Source organism: Periplaneta americana, chromosome 11 (assembly GCF_040183065.1).
Source record: "Periplaneta americana isolate PAMFEO1 chromosome 11, P.americana_PAMFEO1_priV1, whole genome shotgun sequence".
In the NCBI taxonomy this organism is placed as follows: domain Eukaryota; kingdom Metazoa; phylum Arthropoda; class Insecta; order Blattodea; family Blattidae; genus Periplaneta; species Periplaneta americana.
This window is the reverse complement of record NC_091127.1, coordinates 4,954,846-4,973,473: the sequence shown is the minus strand read 5'-3', so window position 1 is coordinate 4,973,473 and position 18,628 is coordinate 4,954,846. Positions and strand designations below refer to the sequence as shown.

General features: G+C 31.1%; 1 protein-coding gene across 3 annotated transcripts in view; it reads right to left on the bottom strand.

The window, feature by feature from the left end:
- The window catches only part of LOC138708733 (putative ammonium transporter 1), a 123,477-nt gene that overhangs the window by 63,854 nt on the left and 40,995 nt on the right, over positions 1–18,628 (bottom strand). For all 3 annotated transcript variants that reach the window (XM_069838860.1, XM_069838861.1, XM_069838862.1), the window contains exon 2: positions 2,186–2,303. In XM_069838860.1, coding sequence (XP_069694961.1) covers positions 2,186–2,303 — 118 coding nt within the window. The remainder of the gene's footprint in view (positions 1–2,185; positions 2,304–18,628) is intronic.

Below are 18,628 nucleotides of genomic sequence, written 5' to 3'. Positions count from 1 at the left end.
TCCCTTTTTCTTCCTGTGTTAAAAACCTTGGAGTTTTCTTCGATACGCTTTAAACTGGAATAACCAAGTAACCCATATTATCAAAAAGTGCTTTCCATGCTACATTCCTTAAACAGCATTCGAAAATTCCTCCCGCTATCACTCAAGAAAATACTAGTGGAAACACTAGTAATGCCCCACTTCGATTATTGTGATTTTCTACTGACTGACCTCAATGTCAACCAGTCGCAAAAATTACAACGTGTTCATAATTCTTGTGTTCGCTTCGTCTGCGATGTCCGTCGCGCTGACCACATTACCCCATCCTTCCAAAGTCTAAACTGGCTACGACTTAACGAACGTAGAAATTTTCATTCTCTTGTCCTCCTTTTCCAAGTCCTTCACACCTCTACACCTAGCTACCTTGCCTCCCGTTTCAGTTACCTGTCATCATATCATAATCTCTTCACACGCACGCAAAATAGCCGCATACTAGCCATACCAACACATAAGACATCATCGTATTCATCATCATACACAATCTCGCTCTCGCGCTTGTGGAATACCCTACCCAGTGACATCAGAGACTGTCGGAATTTAGTAGCGTTCAAAAGCAAACTTATTAAGCATTTTCTTACTACCTAGACTAGGTTTAATTTTTACTTAATTAATAAAAAAAATTCTTTCTTGATATTGACATTTTGTAGATGTTGCATGTTTATTCTTATATATTCTTCTTCTTAACTTTTACAATAAACTGTCTAGCATTTATTAATCAGTTAATCTTTCAGTACTTTGATTTTTATTGTATTTGTAAATTTAATATTAATTGTAATTATAATTCTAATTGTATTCTTAATATTGTAGTTGTAATCCCCTGGTAGAGTGGAAGAGAAGGCCTCATGGTCTTATCTCTACCAGGTTAAGTAAATAAATAAATAAATAAATAAATAAATAAGTAAATAAATAAATAAATAAATAAATAATAAATAAATAAATAAATAAATAAATAAAAATATGAAACGTAACTGGTCGTATATACCGGTTGTAACAATGACAGCATCCATGGATAATAGGGAAGGCTGTGGAATACCATATAAACTGCAGTTTTAATATTTTCGTGTAGAATCCTTATTAATGTTGTAAAATGAAAGTGTATGAATAATTTAAAATCAATTCATATTGAATAATAACGTGAACATAACAGCATTAAAATTTTAATTTGTATCTTACATTGTCAATTTTGTATGTTAAAATGATCGGGTTCCCATGGTCCACTCTGTATAAATACGTATTCAGTCATGATGATCCGAGATCTTATGCTATAACCATAAAAACAAAGAGGAACAAATTTTGATTCACCTTCACGGGCCTCGAATAAAGACCTATATTTTTAATATTAAGTTACTTTAACAATAAGTTATAGTTGCTTTCATCGCTAGTATTGGTACAACTGATATTTCTGCAGTCTGTTTTTCTACTACTGTTTCTGTTACTACCAATACTATTTTTTATAACTTAATGTCGTTGCTCCTACTTCTTAACAAATAATATGATCAGGATATCACTATAATTACTAAAATCGCCGCTATGTTAACCCCAATAATGTTACAGTTTTTAGATTCTGATCATTAAACGTTACTTATGTACAGGGTGTCCCATAAGTCTGGAGACATAGGCGAATAATTGAAAATGTTTTTTCTCTGTCCACAGGACAACTGAATGATGATTTTAAATAAAGAGCAACGTATTCATCTGATTCTGCTTGCATGTGGTCGTAGTCACAGAGACGTTGCCCATAAATTTAAAGCTTTGCACCCAGAATGAGCGTCAATTATACATAGTTGTGTGGAAAAAATCATTGAAAAACTCATTGGGATGGAATCCATCAGTGGTCAGCTACGCGGTTTGTCTGCTATGGCTCCCATCTCAATGAAATTTTAAATGATTTTCCCCAAATAACTGTGTGTAATTGGCCCTCTTTCTGGGTGCAAAGCATTAAATTCATGACCATCCTCTCTGTGACTACGGCCACTAGCAAGCAGGGTCAGTTGAATACGTTCCTCTTTACTTAAAGACATCACTCAGTTATCCTGTGGACAAGGAAAAAACATTTTAAGTAATTCGCCTATGTTTTCAGACTCATGGGACGCCCTGTAGATAACTTCTGTTAGTAAATTAATCAGGAAAAATTATTAATACTTACAACATACGATGATAGCGTTCGTTAAAATAAATACATTGTCCACGTTTTTCTTCAGATCTTCCAGGTCAGTGCTGTTGGTAGTCATTGTGGCCAATGTGACGTCTAGAGGAACTTGGTCCTGTAAAGAAAATAAAAGAAAGTTCAGTGAATGTTTAAGAAGTAAGGCTCTGTTATTTGAAATGAAAATAAGTTACAAAAACGATATTCTCGCAGATATTATTAATATAATATTTTAGATGTATTCGATTATGCTAAAAGTAAACTATGTTTTCATGGCGTGCGTAGGGTTGCCATGCATTACTGAAAGCAGGAAAAGTTCCCGTTCTTAGTGACAGGAATCCCATCCGATTGAGTAAAAAAATTACTTTATAAAGACATGAAATTGAAACTCCCTGTAGCAATCGCAAGTAGGTATTTATTTATCTTTGTGTCTTTTCGTTCACATTGTGATTATTCATACTCCGAACGTAACTTCCTGCCGGGGATACTATATCCGCTTCCATTTCACTCTCTCATTCCTGTTCCTTCGTTCACTTCACATTCTGGCATCTTCAGAAATACTTTGACAAACCTTGAGGTTATGTTCCTCACACCAAAACAAGAAAAAAAGTTCATATAAATATATGTTCGAAAATCCTTAGTTTTTTAAAATTAAATTAAATTCAATTTATTTGGCCATTAGACATACAGTTTTAGGTGTCGTCAGAATACATTGAAAAAACATATAAATACATTTTAAAAAACACTAATGATAGAAACAGTAAAATTTAAGTAATAAAATGAAAACATGAAATACTTTGAAACTTTTAAATTGAAGAAAACTAACTAAATTGCAATTAAACTTGTGTATTAAAATACAATTTCATACAAATTTGTGTTGAAAAACTCAGCAACAGAACAATAATTGTAACTAATCTAAATAACTTTATTTATTAAAACAATTTCGTGTGAATTTATGTTAAGAAACTCATCTACAGAGTAGAAAGGATTAATTAAAAGCCAATTATAAAATCTAGCTTTGAAACTATTGGTTGGTAACTTATAATATTGACTGGGAAGCTTATTATATAATTTCATCCCCATGACAGAAAAATTTGTACTAGTTTTATGTAATCTACAGTATGGGATATTAATTTGTTCACTATTTCTAATTTCATGATCACGTATATTGGCTAGTAATGAGTAATTGTCTATATTTTGTTGAGTGTAAAGGACTAGGTCGTATGTATATAAATTTATGACAGTTAATATCTGTGATTGTTTGAAAAGAGGTCGACAATGTTCAAGATAGTTTGATTGACATAGAATTCTAATAGCTTTCTTTTGCAAAATCAAGACGCTCCCAATTTTGCTACCATTTCCCCAGAAAATTAAGGCACTAAGTCACTAATTTCTTTAATAAATATATAACTCTTGATAACTTTGTGCATATACATTCGATATGTTTTTCCCATGTTAAACTGGAGTCTATAAAAGTCCTAGAAATTTGGTATATTTTTGTATGTTGTCCTTTTTTATTACATGATTTAGGGTAAAAGTTATGTTGGTAGTCTTTTCTTGATTAAGCAAAAATCCATTAGATTCAAACCATAAAGCCATCTGTGATAGAATATCATTGGTTAGAGCATGTAATTCATTCAGAGTAGAACTAGAACATAAGAATGTACAATTAGTTATTAATAGAAGAACATAATGAAACATCTGTTAGATATTGTCAGCTTGGTAGCAAGTGTTGCAACTTTAATCAATTCAGAAACTCGTAACAAATGTTCAAAATGTTCTCCTCTTGCTTCCACTTTCATTGTTACGAGTTTCTAAATTGATTAAAGTTGCAGCACTTGCTGCCAAGCTAACAATATCTAACAGATGTTTCATTGTGTTCTTTCATTAATAACTAAAAAAACTAAGGATTTTCGAGATATGTTTATATGAACTTTTTTTCTTGTTTTGTTGTGAGAAACATGCCCCAAGTTTTGTCAAAGTATTTATGAAACATTCTGTATATGTTTAACACTCACCTTTATTACCGAAAATTCTGCATTAACTTTTAGTCGTTTCTTACATGTTTCTTTTCTCATTATATTAAGTACACCGTGTCCAGGATAGAGATAGTAAGAAAAAATTGTTCAACATTTTTTAAATGAAGGATATTTTATTATTTTAAGTTTGGCACAGGATGTAGAAACTCTCCAAGATTTTATTTTTATAACAACAATGCTAGAAATCTGTACAACAAAGCAACAAAATTGAAGAAAACAAAAAAGATACGATTTATCATAGCGATTTATGTCACGAATTGCTAATAGTGAACATTAATCATTCTAATTGAACGCAAAATGTGGACACCACAGCAAAAAGTGAAGCGCGTGCTTTTGCTTCCTGAATTTAAATCTATTACAGAGTTCGACCCGATTGTACGGGGTGAGTAAAAAGTGTGGAATAATGATTGGAACTTTATTTCTAATTTTATGAAGAAACTATTTATACAAAAGTTGTAGGGTATCAAAGAAGGAATATTTTGAACATGTTTTCAAGTACTATACTTTTCATTCGTAAAGGGTGTGCCAATGAGTCTGTTTCTCTTTAAATGACACCATGTACTTATTTCTCTATTTTTGAATTCTTCAAGTCTCAGTACATACAAAATCATATTTTTTTTGCAATTTATAAACTACTGTTTTCTAAAAATTACCTCTTTTGATGACAATGAATGTGTACAGAATAAAGGGAAATTTTAATGGCTTAGTACACCAATTTGAGGAGGCTTTGGATTAAACCTATTGCAGACAAAAGCTAATAGAAACAAGTGAATACAGCTAATAAAAACAATTGAATAACAATGGTTCAACATTAAACAATTTCAAAGATAGATTTATGCATTCTTTGGCAGTAAATGAGGGCCATTTTGAGCACTTTTTGTAAACTGAAATCAAGACCTGATACAACACAACAATGCTAATTTTGGTTTTAATGTTTTTTGTTTTTGGTTTGAAATCCATACATTGCATTACTATTGCAGTTAAATTTCAATGGTGTATATCTTACAATGTGTCTTTTTTTAATCATAAATTTAAATATTATTAATATTGATATTCAGTTGTTTTTATTAGCTTTATTCACTTGTTTCTATTAGGTTTTGTCTGCAATATTGTTTAATCCAAAGCCTCCTCAAATTGGTGTACTGAAGCATTAAAATTTCCCTTTATTCAGTACACATACATTGTCATCAAAAGAGGTGATTTTTACAAAACAATAGTTTATAAATGGCAAAAAATATTAAGAATCCAAAATGGGGGAATAAGTACATGGTGTCATTTAAAAAACAGACCCCTTGGCACCCCTTTGTAAATGAAAAGCATAGTAATTGAAAACATGTTCGAAATATTTCCTCTTTGATATCCTACAACGTTTGTATAAATATTTTCTTCATAAAATTAAAAATAAGAAAGTTACAAGCATTGTTCCATACTTTTTACTCACCCTATATATCAGGAAGCTTATCAATGAAAAGAAATATACTGACAAACCATGGGCATTATTTGTAGTTTTTTTTTTAATGGCCCTACACGATTCCCTAGATTTGGCACCTACTATTATTCTAATTACTCTTTTTTGTAGTAGGAATATACTGTTACTATCTGTGGAATTTCCCCAGAATATTATTCCAAAACTCATTACCGAGTGGAAGTATGCAAAGTATATTGTTTTTAAGGTATTGATATTCATTGTCTCTTGCATAGATCTAATAGCAAAACATGCTGAATTTAATTTGGGGGTATTTTCTTTAATAATTTTATGCTCGACCATGCCGAAATGTAGTAATTATATACCTGGTAGCAATCCATTAATGGACCTCATTAAAGTACACCTATTCATTAAAGTTCAGGTGTTCCACCAATCAGAAAATACCATTGTAGCAATATCAAAACGCAAGTATCGATTATTCTCGGATATGCAATCGAAAGACAACTAGCGCGAGATTAGATTAATAATTAGCGTTAATCGTAAATAATATTCAAATAAATTCAATTTGTCATCTCGTTTTTCAATGTCTAATTCAATTTCAAGGCTATATCAAGATTAATGTTTATTTTACTCTGTAGATTATATCAAGGTCAATGTCGATATTTGTGTCTGGGAAAAAATCAATACTTTCGCGTCTGCGCACATCTCACAATTTACGAGGTATTGCACAAGGTCAGTTCCGCTCCCCAGTCAGAGAAGAATAACATGAATACTTATGAATAATTTCAAGTTAGAAATATGGTCGAGCATAAAAAGTCGTATGAAACTTGACTATAATGGTAATTAATACGCTCGTATGAAAATTATGAAACTCGCTTGCGCTCGTTTCATAAACATACTCGCGTCTTAATTACTACCATTATAGGCTCGTTGCATAATGTACTATTTGTTTTTTTCTTTCAACATTAATGTAATCGCACGAAGTATTCCCATAATGCCGACGATATGAATGAAAACTAGAGGAGAAATGGTGCGGTGAAAGACACCAGCCTTTTCGTGTCGTCTCCAGTCCGTGATTCACTTCCTGCACCCATTTGCATGCCAGCGGTCTGTAATCTTCTTACCGCAATGTGTGATTAGCAGACCCTCCTGCAGCCAAAGAGAACGTCGAACTCTTGTATAAGTGACATACAAGAAATTAGCTAAATAACTGTACGCTATGTTAATAATTGCTTGCTAATTTCGTTTTAACCGACGGATGTGTTCGCAGAACATGCAATTTCATTGCAGACCAAGTAAGAGTTCGCCAGAGGCGTAGAAACTTCTGCAGTATAGGCGAGCCGTTGAGTGAATGGGTGTTAAGTTGGCTTCATTACCAGAGGACTAAGTTCAAATCCATGCTAGAACGAAATTGAAGCTTGCAATGTACACAAATACCTACGAAATGGAAAAAAAAAAAAAAAAACATTCTTTTCAGACGACGAAAAGACGAAATTTGTATAAAAACTTACTAAAATACATAATTTCCAATCGATTGCGCTAATTCTTACAGAAAGTATGAAATTCATGTGTTTACACAGTTTTTTTATCAAAAGTTCCAGGGTTCGATGAAGAGGAACAAAAATATTAATTATACATTTCGCGATATTATAAAATATTCCAATTATAATATTTTTTATTCATTTTTAAAGCTAGTAAGTCTGAGATGAATACAAATTAATAAATACAATGAAAGATAAACTAGCCCACTCCTGAATGAGTAAGACTCGTGCTCAGGAGGGGATTCCAATACAGACAAAAATAAAATTAAAATTGAGAGTGAATACAGATTAAATAGTGTATAATATGTTTAAACCCAAACTATAAATCCAATACATTTTTTTATTAATTTGGAGAGGATTCGTGGTTAAAATAATATTGGAATAAAATTTGTTTAATAATCTGGGACCTTGACTCATGCTATGATAAAAAGCTGCATTGGTTTTACATTTTGGTTCAGACAAACGCAGAGAATTCATATTTTTAGTTCTATATTTATGTATATACCTTTCAATGTTATTAAAATTTCTATGAAAATATTTTAATAAAATAAAATAATACATTTGTTTAATATTGAAAACTTTGAAGTGTTTAAACAACAATTCAGTTGGGTAATCTTCATGGTTTTTTAAACAAATTTTTAATACTTTTTTCTGTAGTAAAATTAACGGGTAAAAGTTGGATTTATTACATAATAAAATCTATAAATTCATACTGGTTCTACTAATTATTTCAGAAAGTATTAAATTCATGTGTCTACACAGTTTTTTATCCAAAGTTCCAGGGTTCGTTACAGATGAACAAAAATATTAATAATACAGTTTTCTTGGGTGATTCACGAGGATTTACCGTCCCTTAAGGAGCTTATTTCCGAAGACATTCTGTGCAAAAAATGTCATATAAGCTTTTGTCCTAATCTCAATATTTTCATAATTACACTAATTTGAAGCCGTATGTAAAATACCATTATTCTTGAGTTTTAAGGATGAAAGAACATTAGAGATAAAGAATTAATTATTCAGAAATGTCATTTCTTTAATTAGCTAGTATACCGAAGTTATAAATGTATTGTTAATTCCATAGTTGCTTCGTACAGAATTTTTTTTTTCGATTTTTAACTAAAAAAATATATTTTCTTACGCAATTATCGCAACAATTGTTACAAATCACGACACTCTGGTAAATTCTTTAAGACTGTACATTAGGATGCATAATTAAACTGTAAAGAATCAAGTTCCTAAAGTCGTATGATTTGTAACAATTTTTGTGATAAATGGGTAAGAATGATGTAATTTTTAGTTAAACATTGAAAAACAAAATCTGTACAAAGCAACTAACAACACATTTTTAGCTTCAGAACACTGGTCAGTTATTGATAGATTTATTGATATAGTTCACAAAAGTACAAACTTAATAATTTAACAAAAGATCTGTATACAAATGTAGTTCTACAAAATAAATATACAATTTCCTAAACTAATTAATCAATCGCAAATCTCAATAACTTATTGGTTAAAACTTCCACTTACGTCTTGTTTTAGTGCATGTTTAAACCAATCGTGATAACCCTTAAGACTATAAACCTTATTTATTTGCTCCTTTTCAAAATTTAATTGTAATATTTAGGTCTTATTTTACATAATAATTTATTATTCCCATTGGTCAATTAAAGAAATGACACTTCTGAGTAGTTCATTCTCTATTTGTAATTTTTTTTACCCTTAAAACTGAAGAAAAAGCTATTTTACTAACAACTTCAAATTAGTGTAATTTTGAAAATATTGAGATTAGGACAAATGTCTTATATGACATTTTTTGCTCAGAATGTCTTCGGAAATATGTTCCGTAAGGGACGGTAAATCCTCGTGAATTACCCTGTATATTCAAACGCTAATAAAATCTGTAATTTCAAACGGCTCAGGGAGTTATCTAAACACATACTTAACACAAACAAAGATAATTATTTGACACAAAGTGGGTCAAGAAAAAAAATTATAAGTATAAATTAACTTTAAAAATACAATTTCAATTTTAACAATTTAAATCATACAAATACATACACATATTAAATCAACATGTATTCTTTAACAAATAAATTCATAACGCTATTTTTTATACTTCTGATACTAAAATTTTGCAAATTTGGGTATTTTTCAATTATTTTATTATATAACTTTGGACCAAAGTAGGTACCATGGCTAAGAGCTGTGCTTGTGAAACGCTTTGATTCCTCTAGTCGTATAAAATCGGATCTTTTAGTTCCATATTTATGATGATACAATTTGAATTTATTACGGTTTTTATGTATGAAGATTAATAAGGCAACATAATAAATCTGTTTAATTTTCAAAACATTAAAATCAGTGAACAAGAGCTCGGATGAGTAATCAATTGGTTTATTAAGGCATATTTTAATTATTCTTTTCTGAATAAGTATTAGTGGAGTGAGATTAGAATTACATGCATGTCCCCCACCCTAAAATTCCATATTGGAAAATGGATTGAAATAAAGCTAAATAAATGAGACGCAAAATATTAACTGGTAAATATGACCGAAGTATAACAAAGATATAAATTGTTTTACGTAATCTATTACATAAACATGTAATATGTTTGTTCCTTCGTAAGTGTTGGTCGAGTGTAATGCCTAAATACTTAACTTCTGACGATTCGGTTAATATGGGACATTCACAATTTTGAGAAGAACAATCAGTGCAATGTCTCTGCTTATTCTGTGGTATTCGCTGATGACGCCACTTCCTTAACAATCAATAGTGATATTAATGAACTGAAAACTCTTAGTAATTCCGTTTTTAATAAAGCCAAGAAATGGTTTAGTTCTAATAAATTTCTTTTAAATGAAAGTAAAACTGCATCTTTGTTGTTTAGTAGTACAGTCATGGAAAATAATAATTTTAAACTTCTTGGTATTACTGTGGACAGCACACTTACTTGGGCAGACCATGTTGAGTCTGTTTCTAAAAAATTGTCAAGAGTAATATTTCTTCTGCGAAATTTGAAAATGTACGTTCCGAAGAATTACATTAGAGTTATCTATTTTTCTTATTTTCATAGTATACTTTCTTATGGACTACTTTTATGTGGTAATAGTTCTCATACTAATAAGGTACTGATGTTACAAAAAAAGCTATTAGAATTATAACTAATTAATCAATGAAGGCACACTGCAGACCGTTATTTGTAAATGAAAAAATTATGACTGTAACATCATTGTATATTTATCAAGCCTTAAATTTCGTCAAAGAAAATTCACATATGTTGACACATAGGAATGATGTTCATATATACAACACCAGAAACCGTGACCTTTTTGACATACCTAAGTGTAGGCTGACTAAAACAATCAATAATTATTTTATTATGTCGTTAAAAATAGCAAATAAATTTCCGAGATATCTTTTTAATCTGGAAAGGAAGTCTTTTAACAAACTTGTCTCTGGTTGGTTAATCAACAAATCATTTTATGAAATTAATGAGTTTTTTTTAATGTCAACGTTGTTGAGAGTTTTTGAATTAATTTTATTGTTTTGTTGTTTACTTTTTATTGACTTTGTCAATTGCATAATATTGTGTGCTCTGACTGTACAATACTGAATATACTGAATGATGAATTTTGAGCCTAAAAGAAGATTGAGGAGATCTAAGACCACTGGTCGGACCTTAGTGAAAACGGAACAACAGTTGTTTTGGATGTGTTTAAGGAAAAAGCGTTTGAATCAAACTACTCGTGTGTCTGTTTACTTAATTAATTACTTCAAAGAATAAAATCATTTGGTTTCATATTTCCAAAGATAACATTCATGCTTACAAGGTCAGGGGGCCGTGACCGCTGTGTGACATGCTTCAGTTATTTTGTTTATCGTGTAGGAGAACGCGTTGGCGACATATTTGAAACGAGCATAAATTACACCGCTTCTGTATATTACCAGAGAAGCACTAATTGACTCGCACTTGTTATTATTCCGTAACGAGTTAGAATCTGGAAGTAACAAAACTCAAGGTTGAAGCTTTGACCTAATTACCCAATAGTCAGCAGTGTATTCGCTTACTTAAAATTTTTCCCTCTAGACTTGTAAAGGCACATACAACGATCGTATACAGTAGGCTGAGGTTAGCATAAATACGTACGTAATTTGCCTTTATTGTCCTTCTGCTTAGGTAATATGCACTTGACAGGTAGAGTGTCAGTTTGCCAGTAGGTTTTCGAATACTGAAGTGTCTGATGTGGAAACTTTTCATAGCGTAAGGTCGAAATTTCTTTCGATAATTTTTACCCCACGTGCTAGGTTTCTGCCCTCAGGGCGAATTACTGCGAATTGACAGACATAACACAGTCCGCTCAATAATTGCTAACAGATTAAGGGGACATACGAAGTATATGAGGAAGTTCAATGGAAGGATCTACACGGCGTGCTGACATCATAATAATTGACCGAGATAAAAAAAAACTGGTCTCATTCTTGACCCCACTGTAAGGTTCGAAATTAATGAAGATCAACCAAAGCAGGTACATGAAGAGAAACGCGCTATTTACCTTCCATGCTGTGATGATCTCAGTCATAAATGTAATATTCAAGATTGGAATGTCATTGGACTTATGTTTGGTGCGCGAGGAACAATTCCCAAATTTACATTGGAGATCCTCAGAAATTAAAGGTTCCTGATAAGACTCTTCAGACAATTGCATCAACCATTTTAAAATCTTCATTGAACATCAACAATCACCATCTCTATTCATCTTTATAACATTTAATGTATATTATTTATTTTCAATAAATTTTTTTCGTTTTGATAGCCACCACATCTTGTCGCAGAATATTCTTTTTTTAAAATTTCAGTATGTATTTTTTAACATTAATTTACATTTTCTTTTTTGTTCATTTGAATTGGTTAGGATGCCAATATTTTAAATCCAAGATTTGGACGGCTATCATTTCGATGATATTCTCTTTGCTTAGTATTTCGTTGTTGTTCTTGCAATAACTCCTATGTGCAAAATATATAATTTTTCAGTAGGAAAAAAAAACACATTTATTCATCCTATGGCAGCCGTACATAGGAGACTGTGAATTCTTACATTTTCTAAACAAAGAAATATAATTACACATACGAGATTTTATTATTTGCTGTATCACTATTTAAGTTATTTAATAGAGCAAAAGTCTGAAAATCGATAAATATGTCACATAGGAGTTATTTCAGGAACAAAGACGATTTGATACAGCGTCGTTAAATAACCAACTAAAAATCATCCATATGTAAATAATATGAAAGAAAAAGTTATTTAGGAAATTTAAGTTGCTAAAACAAAACTGTATTTGCCGAGATGAGATCGAGGATTCGTCTTACGACTGGGAAAAAACTTCGGAAAAAACTCAACCAGGTAATCAACCCAAGTGGGAATCGAACCCACGCTCGAGCCCAACTTCGGATCAGCAGGCAAACGCGCTACCGCCTGAGCTACGCCGGTGACATTCATACTTTATGTGGGATTCGAATCCAAGACACTAAGTTGTTTGTAATTTCATGAGACTTTAAACAACAATAAACATTTTTATTTAAAAAAAAACTAAGCACCTTTAAGTTTTACCACAGTCTTATATATACATTCACGAAGCTCAATACGTAGTAAATATGCATCCATAGATAGTTGCTCACCACTAGGATCGCTAATATCGCCTCATTACAGACAATGCGAAATAGTACCAGCACAGTGTATTGTTCCTGGCATGCTCACAACTCAAGCCTCGTGACTGTATATACTAGACTGTGGTTTAACATTTCATTATTGAAATGCAAATGTAACAGTCGAATTATTAAAATCATCAAATAGAGTGAAGTTGAAGTTGAAAAGTTATAATGGTCAAACGTCGCATTAGTGTACAATATGTTACTAATGTTTCACTATTTCTCTGCAGTCAACTGTTTACGGACACAGAAAGAAAACAATCGAAAAAGATGGCAGGGAATTCGTAGACTCCGTAAAATTGCGTGGTACGTTTAAATGGTTGGTGATTGTGTGATTTAAAATAATCGTAGGTTACCGTTCGTACAGAATCATTTTAGCACAATCGTAGAACAAGAACTTGAACTTTTAGCGAATATCATGACCCATTGACTCTAAAGGCTGGTTCACAATAAACCGGAAACGAGAATCTGAACGAAAACGAAAACAGTGAAATTGTTAAAATGTGTAATGTGAGCATTCACGATTAACGAAAAGCTTGCCGGAGCCCGGGATAGGGAACGGAGAGTTGGCCAAGTTTCAAGTTTGGCGTTCTCGTTTCCGATCACAGCCCACTAGATCTATTCTATTGCCATCTAAAAGCTATTTTGTCGTCGTATATTTTGTAGCAAGAAGACTGTGACATAACCTATGCATTATTTTGTTCTGTGCTGTGCATCATGGAGCAACTTTTATTTGATGAGATTCTAATATTGAGTGTTGAGGAAAATCCTCACGTTTACGATAAGCAGCACACCTAGTATAAAGGTGAGAAAATGAAGGAGAATACGTGGCTTTCAATAGCTGCATCTTTGAACACCGATCGTAAGTGAATCATATTTTATTACTGTATTGGTTGTATTGCACACTACATAATCATGCTTCAATTCAATAACTACTGTTGTGTTCATTTTTGTTCTATTACAAATGTTTCTTCTCTAATTATTTTACGTTATGGTAGACTTAAAATAGGTTGTGATAATAAAGATGCATGGGTATATTTATAGTACCGTACCTAATGAAATGTTTCAGTTGAAATTTCGAAGTTGGTTAACCTGTGTTTATGTTGGCTGCCTTGTACTCATGAGAGAACGCCATTGGTCAGTTATACACAAATAACATCAGAATGCGTAATATCGACTTTACATATCGTTATTGACATAAATATCGATATGCATAGTCGTCTACGTTCTCGGTTTATTGTGAACCAAAAATTTTCATATTCACGTCCCCTGCTTCTCGTTTTCATTCTGGTTCTCGTTCCCGGTTTATTGTGAACCAACCTTAAGGATCAATATGAACGTAGGCTGTTACAGAAATGGTAATGGACTTTTTCCCGTACAGGTGCCCACTTATATTTTCCGCGTTAAACTATTATCTTAATATATAAAATTGAATGTGGGTATGTATGTATGTATGTATGTATGTATGTATGTATGTATGTATGTATGTATGTATGTATGTATGTATGTATGTATGTATGTATGTATGTATGTATGTATTTTTGTATGTATGTATGTATGTATGTATGTATGTATGTATGTATGTATGTATGTATGTATGTATGTATGTATGTATGTATGTATGTTCTCTATACAAATCTACACGCTTTGACCGATATGTGCCAAAGTTTGCACATTTAACCTTCATAACCAGGAGAAGGACATAGGCTACATTAAAATTGTGCAAATGGAATTTAAATTAGTTAAATATATAAAAAATAAAAATAAATAGATCAAATATTCATGTATTATATTAAAATACAAAATCTTCTACAGTCAATTGTTCTTTATTATTGTCTGTTGTGTTCAACATAGACTTTCACGAGGCCTTGGAAATTTTAACACGAAATTAAATTACATTGTTGTTACACATCACGAAGGCTAAAACTAAATAATTCATGCAATAAGTATCTTTACGCAGTCCAGGACCGTATTATGAATTCCTCGATGCAGTTTTGTAGATAGCGAGCAGACTGTTTTATACAATTGGATTCTAGAATTCTTTCAAACTACAAGGATTGCTACCACATTATTTACTTAATATTGAATAGCCATAGTAGACCTACTATTGCGAAATATTGACTCACCAAAATTATGCACTAACAAGAATTTGTGTCAAAATCTCTTGCGAAACGTAATATGAGTGGCAATATTAACTGGAAAAACGAAAGAAGATGATGTTTTTATCCCAAGTACTGCTATTATAGCCATTCGATGTTAAGCAATTATTATAAGTTATAGTAATATTTGTGATAATATTACAATATTATAATATTTCAATAATAATATAGAGCCTATTTCACTGTTACTGTTAACCCGTCTCTTATTAATAAGTTATGGTCACTAATGACTTGGCCGTTTATAGAAAAATATGATTTTCTGTTGTGGTAGTGTTCTACATTGCCTTCTCCAGGAGAGTGAATTCTGATGAGTATAGTCTCTGTTTCTGCAAAACACCCTGAAATCCATGTATTTGATAGAATCCATCCGTTACAGATTGTAGTTTGGCCTTGAAGGAAATTAAATATATTGTGGGCAGAAAGGCTTAATAATGCATAATGCATAAGGCTTAATAATGCATGTTAAATATCTTAAATATCCCTGTAGCATAAGGTCTTAGGGCGGAATTCATAGTCGTCACTTATAAATGAGTGAACCCTTAAGTGGTTACTTATACACATTTATAATTCATAGTTGTCCCTTATTCACATAATGAGTGATTACTTAAGTGAGCTGATCTGTACCCTAAAGTGACCACTCATTTTCAAAAATGGATACCGAGAATGATTTTGAGGATTTTGTGGAGTTTGTTGAACGAAATGAGGAAAATATACGTGTCCCAAAAAGGTATATTAGAGACATGGAGAATCCTCTGGAAATGTATAGTGAACTGAAATTTAAGAAGCGATATCGTTTTCAGATCAATTCGAAGTTGTTGCTCTAGCCAAATTGATATTTATTTATTTATTTACTTACTTATTTACTTACTTACTTATTTACTTACTTACTTACTTATTGACTTACTTATTCACTTACTTATTTACTTACTTACTTATTTACTTACTTACTTATTTACTTACTTACTCACTTATTCACTTACTTATTTACTTACTTACTTATTTACTTACTTACTTATTTATTTACTTACTTACTTATTTACTTACTTATTTATTTACTTACTTACTTACTTATTTACTTACTTACTTATTTACTTACTTACTTACTTATTGACTTACTTATTCACTTACTTATTTACTTACTTACTTATTTACTTACTTACTTATTTATTTACTTACTTATTTACTTACTTACTTATTTACTTACTTATTTACTTACTTACTTATTTACTTACTTACTGATTTACTTACTTATTTATTTATTTAGTTACTTACTTAATTATTTATTTATTTACTTATTTATTTATTTATTTATTTAGTTACTTACTTACTGACTTACTTAGTTATTTATTTATGTATTTACTTATTTACTTATTTATTTACTTACTTATTTACTTATTTATTTACTTATTTACTTATTTATTTACTTATTTACTTATTTATTTAGTTATTTACTTATTTATTTATATATTTATTTATTTACTTACTTATTTACTTACTTATTTATTTATTTATTTATTTATTTATTTATTTATTTATTTATTTATTTATTTATGTCTATAACAGGGCAAAGCCCCAATTACAATAGACAGTACAGATATTTGTTGAAAAGCATAGAATTGCATATAACATGAAAAGAAGACATAAAGCAGATACAAGGTTAATTACAAATTAAAAATAAATAAAAACAAGTAGATACTACCTAAATAAAAGACACAGATCTAGATATAAATGAAAAATACTAAATAAAAATAAATTAAAAGGGGTTAAGTATAGATATCATAGCCAAAAATGCAAAATGTAGCTATAATTGACAAATTATAGAGTAAATATAACACTATGTTAATAAATTCAATATACAGTATTATATAGTAGGCCTAATAGGCTTAATTTATTTATTTAAGAAATTCACTACTACAGAACATGTGTTCCAATTAGTAGGATATCTGATTATAACTATAACTAACATACAACTAGAATTTAACATATCATGAAACTATTGCTGTATATAACTTATTCAGTACAATAATATTGATAACTGGTTGTTATAGCAACTCCACATGTAGAGCTGCTTTCGATTAGTTCAATGAGAGTCAGCTTTTGTTATGACGTCATGTCCGGCAGCTGTAAGTGAGCACTCATTATGTGAAAATAAGTGTTGTCTATGAATTCGGAACTGACTTAAGGGTTCCTTATTATAAGGAAACACTTATTACTTAAGGGGTCACTCATTTTTTAAGTGACGACTATGAATTCCACCCTTAATGTTGTTAAGACTCTATTCATAGGTGAGATGGAATTATTTCGATTAGTCAATTTCTTTGGATATTAGTGGCACTTTCTTTAATATTCGTCACCAGGGAGGAGAAAACATAAGTAAATATGGTTCGTTTTGGTTTTATATAGTTCCCTTGCCGAGGTCTCCGATAAGTCTAACAGACAGTTTATTTAGAAATAGACCAAAATTTAAAATCTGGGCAACGCCGGATAATTTAAGCTAGTTATTTGATATTCTTGGAATACTGACATCATCTCAAAGACGAAATATATTAGGGATTGCTGAAATTGATGCTGAAACCTGAATCAGGCGAGGAACATAGAGAAAATTAATGTGACTCAAGATAAAAAGGTTCGATTCCCAGATTAAATTTCTGTTTGTTGGAGTTTTCGCACAGATATAGGGCTACGTAACTTACGTTCTTTGAAACTACAAGCTGGACTTCAGGTAGGTCAGCCGTGAAGTATGTATTAAGCAAGGCACATGAGTGACGCTACGTGGAAGGCCGTGACTTTGAACGTTCCAACCTAGGGTATGATTATTTCTTAGTCGTCAGTCATATCTCGCGTTATCTTGTCACGGAAGTCTCACTGTTTCTGTTTTTCAATTCTTAGTCACGATAGAATAGAAACTTAAGAAACCTGAAGGCAGAAATAAGTAAGAACTTACGGTTTTATGTATGTAATGTCCACATACCTTAACACAGAAAGGTATCTGAAAACGCAACACGGATTCATCCAATATGCAGAGAAACTAAAAGAAGAACTCGATATACCCAATCTCCTTCAACCACTAATGCTTCCACAAAACCCACTTCAGATAGATATAATTCAATCAGAAATAGATCTCCTAGAACAAATCACCAAAAATCAACGCAGTAAAGAAAATTTAAAACAATTGGCCCTTGAAACCGACAACATCAGATATCCGGAAGACTATTGGATAAGAATTTATACCGATGGCTCGAAAACAGACCCTCAAGGAAATGTACGAGCTGGTATTCTACTTAAATGACATGTACAATTTTATATAGCTCAACTAAAATATGTTTTTATATTGACTTAATCTGTTTACTATGTATTGTATTTTTTGTTTAGCGTAACTGATGAATTGTATGTACTGTAAATTGAATAGTATACTGTATAGGTCAACTGATGAATTGTTTAAGCTTGTAAATTGAATTAATCTACTTCATATGAATTGTATAGCTTAACGAAAATAAGTTTGTAAATTGAACTAATTTGATTGTATATGTTTGTATAGTTTGGCTGATGAATTGTATATGTTCTTAAAATG